The sequence below is a fragment of the Caretta caretta genome, chromosome 17, assembly GCF_965140235.1.
Source record: "Caretta caretta isolate rCarCar2 chromosome 17, rCarCar1.hap1, whole genome shotgun sequence".
Lineage (NCBI taxonomy): Eukaryota > Metazoa > Chordata > Testudines > Cheloniidae > Caretta > Caretta caretta.
Genome location: NC_134222.1, coordinates 8,326,201 through 8,332,200, shown reverse-complemented (window position 1 = coordinate 8,332,200; position 6,000 = coordinate 8,326,201). Strand labels below are relative to the sequence as shown.

The following is a 6,000-nucleotide window of genomic DNA, read 5'->3' as shown; positions in this document are numbered from 1 at the left end:
ATGGCGCTGCGGACGGGGCCGGGAGCTGGCGGCGCCGGGGCCACGGGTGGGGGCGGAGTAGCGGGGGCGGCCGGAGCCGGCAGCGCCGGGTAGGTGCGGGAGAGGGCGGGGGCCCGGGCAGCCCCGGGGGCTGGGCGGGGGAGTCGGGGTCTCGGCCCGGCGCGGCCTGTGGGGGGCGGGGTAGGGCTTGGGAAGGGCTGGGGGGTTGATGGGTGGGGAGAGAGTGATGCGGGGGGGGGGGTGACTGGGGCTTCGGGGGGGGTCGGGCTGGGGCGGTGAGGGGCTGGAGCTGCGGCTGGGGCGGTGAGGGGCTGGGGCCGCAGAGGGGGTGTCGAGCTGGGCGGTGAGGGGTTAGGGCCGCGGGCTGGGGCGGTGAGGGGCTGGGGCTTGTTGGGGGGGGGTCGGGCTGGGCGGTGAGGGGCTGGGGCTGCGGGGGGGGGGTCGGGCTGGGGCGGTGAGGGGCTGGGGCCGCAGAGGGGGGGTCGAGCTGGGCGGTGAGGGGCTCGGGCTGCGGGGGGGGGTCGGGCTGGGGCGGTGAGGGGCTGGGGCTTGCGGGGGGGTCGAGCTGGGCGGTGAGGGGCTGGGGCTGCGGGGGGGGGTCGGACTGGGGCGGTGAGGGGCTGGGGCTTGTGGGGGGAGTCGAGCTGGGCGGTGAGGGGCTGGGGCTGCGGGGGGGGGGGGTCGGACTGGGGCGGTGAGGGGCTGGGGCTTGCGGGGGGGTCGAGCTGGGCGGTGAGGGGCTGGGGCTTGCGGGGGGGGGTCGGACTGGGGCGGTGAGGGGCTGGGGCTGGCGGTGAGGGGCTGGGGCTTGCGGGGGGGTCGAGCTGGGCGGTGAGGGGCTAGGGCTGCGGGGGGGGGTCGGACTGGGGCGGTGAGGGGCTAGGGCTGCGGGGGGGGTCGGACTGGGGCGGTGAGGGGCTGGAGCTTGCGGGGGGGTCGGACTGGGGCGGTGAGGGGCTGGGGCTTGCGGGGGGGTCGAGCTGGGCGGTGAGGGGCTAGGGCTGCGGGGGGGGGTCGGACTGGGGCGGTGAGGGGCTAGGGCTGCGGGGGGGGTCGGACTGGGGCGGTGAGGGGCTAGGGCTGCGGGGGGGGGTCGGACTGGGGCGGTGAGGGGCTAGGGCTGTGGGGGGGGGTCGGACTGGGGCGGTGAGGGGCTAGGGCTGTGGGGGGGGGTCGGACTGGGGCGGTGAGGGGCTGGGGCTGCGGGGGGGGTCGAGCTGGGCGGTGAGGGGCTGGGGCTGCGGGGGGGGTCGGACTGGGGCGGTGAGGGGCTGGGGCTTGCGGGGGGGGGTCGGACTGGGGCTGGGGCTTGCGGGGGGGGTTGGGCTGGGGCGGTGACGGGCTGGGGCTGCGGGGGGGGGGTCGGACTGGGGCGATGCGGGGCTGGAGGGACTATTTGGACTGTATGGGAGGAGAGGGGTTTGGCTTGCTGGTTCACTTTGGTTTTTCCTTGTCTAAACACTGTGCCTCCATGCTTTTGGTTATGGGGTAGTAAATGTTGCTTACAGCAGGAGTGTGATAGTTTGTGCGTGTTGTGGTGTGTGTGTGTTTGGGGGGGGGCTGCTGTGACCTGTTTGTGTGGATACTTCTCTCTCTCCCCTATTGATGTGGAGGAGTCTTCCTGCTGTCAGCAGTACATGAGGCAGGGTGGAGTGGTTGTGGTGGGAGAGGGAGATATTGGAAAATGAGAAGTATTATAGCCTCTGTGTTATGTTTTGAGTGGGATAGGAGGCTAATCTTTGTATTTCTCCTTTCAAACTGGGAATTGATTAGAGATTTCTGTTTAAGTGAAATATTTATAGGGTTTAAGATTATAACATTTTTCTGTGAAAGGACAGAGATGTAGGACTGAGTCAGTCTGCTTTTGATAAGTGAAGTTGTATTAATCAGATATTCCTGGATACTTAAGTAAAATCCTACCTGCTTTGTGTTGGCATCAAAGATCCCATGGTAGTTCTCATGAAAGCAGGCATTTGCCCTGGTGACCTTCACCAAAATCACACACCCATACTTGCGTAGCGTGCTTTCCTCCAGCTGTCTGCCAACTTGCCACATTAGATGTGTCTGCATTTCATTAGAGCACCTGGGTGTGTAATTTGTAAGGCACTTTAGAATACTGCAGGATGAGAAGCGCAACAATATATATAAATCTGAAATATAATTATTCTGATCTGCTGCTTAAACATCCATCCTTTCTTTACAGCAGCACTGTCAATTTAGAATTATGCGTTGTAACCACTTCTACTTTTGTAAACACCAACCTTACTAATGAGACCGTAGATTGTGAAAAATGAAAGGATTCCAAAATTCCAATTTACTTGTCACTATGCTTTTTGTAGCTTTATTCAATTGTCTGAGCTTAGGTGATGGAAATCAGTGAAGTCAGTTTCATTATGGCTTATAGTTAGTTTCACTTAGAGGATCTTGGGGCTTCTGAGTTAGACACCTGGTATGAAAAACACATTCGCCTTGTCAGTATTACTGCTTTACAGGCTCTGCACTCATTAGGAATTATGGGTGCAAAAACCCTCAACTATAGACACAGTCTAGGAGTTTGAGTTGGGGAAAGAGTTCATCCTGTACTTTGTTGCTGTTCTTGAAGCTATCACATGGATTCTTCATAGTAAAATCTAAATACAAAAGAAAATGAGGGTTTTTTTTTCCTCTTTATCGTGCTGTTTGAGTGAAGCTGATTGCTGGAGTCCTGTACCTGAAACTAGAGTACCTATTATGAGAAATTTACTGTTGAATGATACGATAATATTAAAGTGATACTCCAAATGGCATTGAGACTATTGTCAAAAATTTTCTGAGGAACTTCTGTAGGATATTATTGCTCTTGAACTTTGTCACAGAAATCTTCACTTTCTCTTTTTTAAATGATAATGCTTTTTAACCACACTTCTGTTCCTTATCTCATATACAGCACATACTGAAATAAGTGTGTTGAATATCTGTATGTTTCTGCATATGTTGCATTTTAGTGCTATATCACCAAAAGTATTACTTGCCACTTATATAAATATAGGCGTTTGGGTACAACACTGAGTGCGGTTGAAATATTTACAAATGAATTATATACCATTGTGTAGAGTAATGTTGAATATGAAGCTATTCTGAAAGGGCATGCCTGATAGAAAAGAGCTGTAATATATATTTTATAAAATGGAACCATGGCCTATTATAAAGTATAGATCATGCTCATTGTATTTAGAATTGATTTCCAGATAGTTAATCTCCCCTTTCATCCCAAGACAGTGTAATGCACAAGGCAGACTAATAATTTTAGCGCAGAACTTCTGGAAATGAGTCAGTTCCTCCTTTCACTTTTTTCCTATTGATATAGGATGCCTGTTTGTTCAATAAGTAATTTTCTTGTTAATATAAGAAGTTTTTATAGGGTAAAATATGTGTTGTTTAAGTGTAAATGAACTGAAGTTACTTAGACATTGTTCACATTAATAAACGGTAACTGATATTTTAAAAAAGTATGTATCAATAACTTCTTCCTGTAACTCCCTAGTGATGCAGTGTCTAGGAGTTTTTGTTTTTTTTTAACTTGATGTGTATATACATTTTCTCTTCTGTTTATGTGTGTGTATATTTGAATAGCTGTTTAACACTTCTTTGTATACATGTATATAGATACATCTTCCATACAAGAATTCTGATGTTTTACATTTTCTCTTATTGCTAAAAAGTAGCTAAACGCATAACTAAATCTTTGACTGAGCAAGGTCAACAGTGAATCCTAACACACATTCAGAATTTTGATTCAGAGAAACCAACTTTTTCATTTTTGTTTAGTTCTTGCAGTTAGCCTCTAATTAGAGTTTTTACAGATGCTTATAAATAAATCACTACTTAACTCTAGAAAGGGATAAATATTTAATGATCTGGCCTTTATTTGCTTATAACATGTGCTGGTACCGTAGTGTGCTTGTCCAGATTACATTGCATTTCAGTTAAACTAGAACAGAACCTTATTTCTACCACCAGAATCCTCACAAGGATATTTTAAAATAGTTGCGGATACTGTCTTTGATACAAGTCCTACCTTAGAGTGTATAGCTCTAAAATAGCATTAATTTTGCTAATTATTAATTTACTACTTGTATTCATCTGTAAATTGGACCCTGGAGTGAATAATTTATACACACGGGAAAGGTGATAGGTGTAGGTCAGAAACTGTGTGTTTCTGAACTTCTGTATAAATGTTATGTGAGTATATTGTTGGCAAAAAAGTGCCATCTTAGCAGCTGTAGAAACTAAAAGATCTTGATCTACAGTTGAAGCAAAACTTGGACTGCAATCTGACTGCCCCACATTGTTTTGTCAATGTGCCTTAGCCTTGACCTATAGGGAACCACAGCTAGGAGCAAGAGGGGAGTTCAGTTGTTGGCCTCCCTGCTGTGACTTGAGACAAGGTTGCCAGCTAATGCCTGCTGTGTTTTTTATGATGTCAGTAGCCCTCCACCCAGAACTGGACTAAGGCAACCAAGTTTGTTTCACATAGGTCACTGAACTTTCATCAATTAATAACAGCTTTTGGTCACAGCTGACCTGGGTTGGATTCCACTCAAGCAGTCCAGTCCTAGTGCTTGCTTCTAGATTTGGCAAAACATTCCTATGCAGACCACTCTCCATAGGGTCTGTAGGAGACATTTCTATTAATAGAGAACCCTAAAATTGTGGTGGTGGTGGTGGTAGGGCCAGACTTACTAACTTATCCTTTGTTGGGTACATGTGTATGTTACAGTTTTGTGAATGGAGGAATTAATGTGTGGCCTAATGGTTAGGGCAGAATGAGAAGTTGAGGAACTAAGAGTATCATGAGTTCAAATTTGAAGTTATATTAATTATTATTTGTATTACTGGAGAGCTTAAGAGCCCCAGTTATAAACTAGGGCCCAGAAATAAAGAGTAATACAGATTGGGTTACTGTGTGTTCTCAGTTGTAGCTAATTATGATTGAACTCTACATTACACATAGATGCTGCATAGTAAGAGCACACAGGCACAATAAGGAATCCACCTCTTTTACATTTACAAAAAACAAAAGGTTTCTGAATTCAGTGTAGGTTTTTAAGCATTATGAGCAGATCTTTGCTATGTCATTCCCTCTTCACTTTTCAGAGGAACAGCCGTGTTAGTCTGTATTCGCAAAAAGAAAAGGAGTACTTGTGGCACCTTAGAGACTAACCAATTTATTTGAGCATGAGCTTTCGTGAGCTACAGCTCACTTCATCAGATGTATACCGTGGAAACTGCAGCAGACTTTATATACACACAGAGAATATGAAACAATACCTCCTCCCACCCCACTGTCCTGCTGGTAATAGCTTATCTAAAGTGATCAACAGGTGGGCCATTTCCAGCACAAATCCAGGTTTTCTCTCCCTCCACCCCCCCACACAAATTCACTCTCCTGCTGGTGCTAGCCCATCCAAAGTGACAACTCTTTACATAATCAAGTCGGGCTATTTCCTGCTTAGATCCAGGTTTTCTCACATCCCCCCCACCCCCATACACACACAAACTCACTCTCCTGCTGGTAATAGCTCATCTAAACTGACCACTCTCCAAGTTTAAATCCAAGTTAAACCAGAACATCTGGGGGGGGAGGGGTAGGAAAAAACAAGAGGAAACAGGCTACCTTGCATAATGACTTAGCCACTCCCAGTCTCTATTTAAGCCTAAATTAATAGTATCCAATTTGCAAATGAATTCCAATTCAGCAGTTTCTCGCTGGAGTCTGGATTTGAAGTTTTTTTGTTTTAAGATAGCGACCTTCATGTCTGTGATTGCGTGACCAGAGAGATTGAAGTGTTCTCCGACTGGTTTATGAATGTTATAATTCTTGACATCTGATTTGTGTCCATTTATTCTTTTACGTAGAGACTGTCCAGTTTGACCAATGTACATGGCAGAGGGGCATTGCTGGCACATGATGGCATATATCACATTGGTGGATGTGCAGGTGAACGAGCCTCTGATAGT

At 47.8% G+C, this 6,000-nt stretch overlaps 1 protein-coding gene across 8 annotated transcripts in view; it reads left to right on the top strand.

The window, feature by feature from the left end:
- The window catches only part of SYNRG (synergin gamma), a 133,928-nt gene continuing 127,928 nt past the window's right edge, over window positions 1-6,000 (top strand). For all 8 annotated transcript variants that reach the window (XR_007353125.2, XM_048823605.2, XM_048823609.2 and 5 more), the window contains exon 1: window positions 1-89. Coding sequence is in view for 7 of the 8 variants with exons in the window: in XM_048823605.2 (XP_048679562.2) it covers window positions 1-89 (89 nt within the window). In the remaining variant the exon portion in view is untranslated. The remainder of the gene's footprint in view (window positions 90-6,000) is intronic.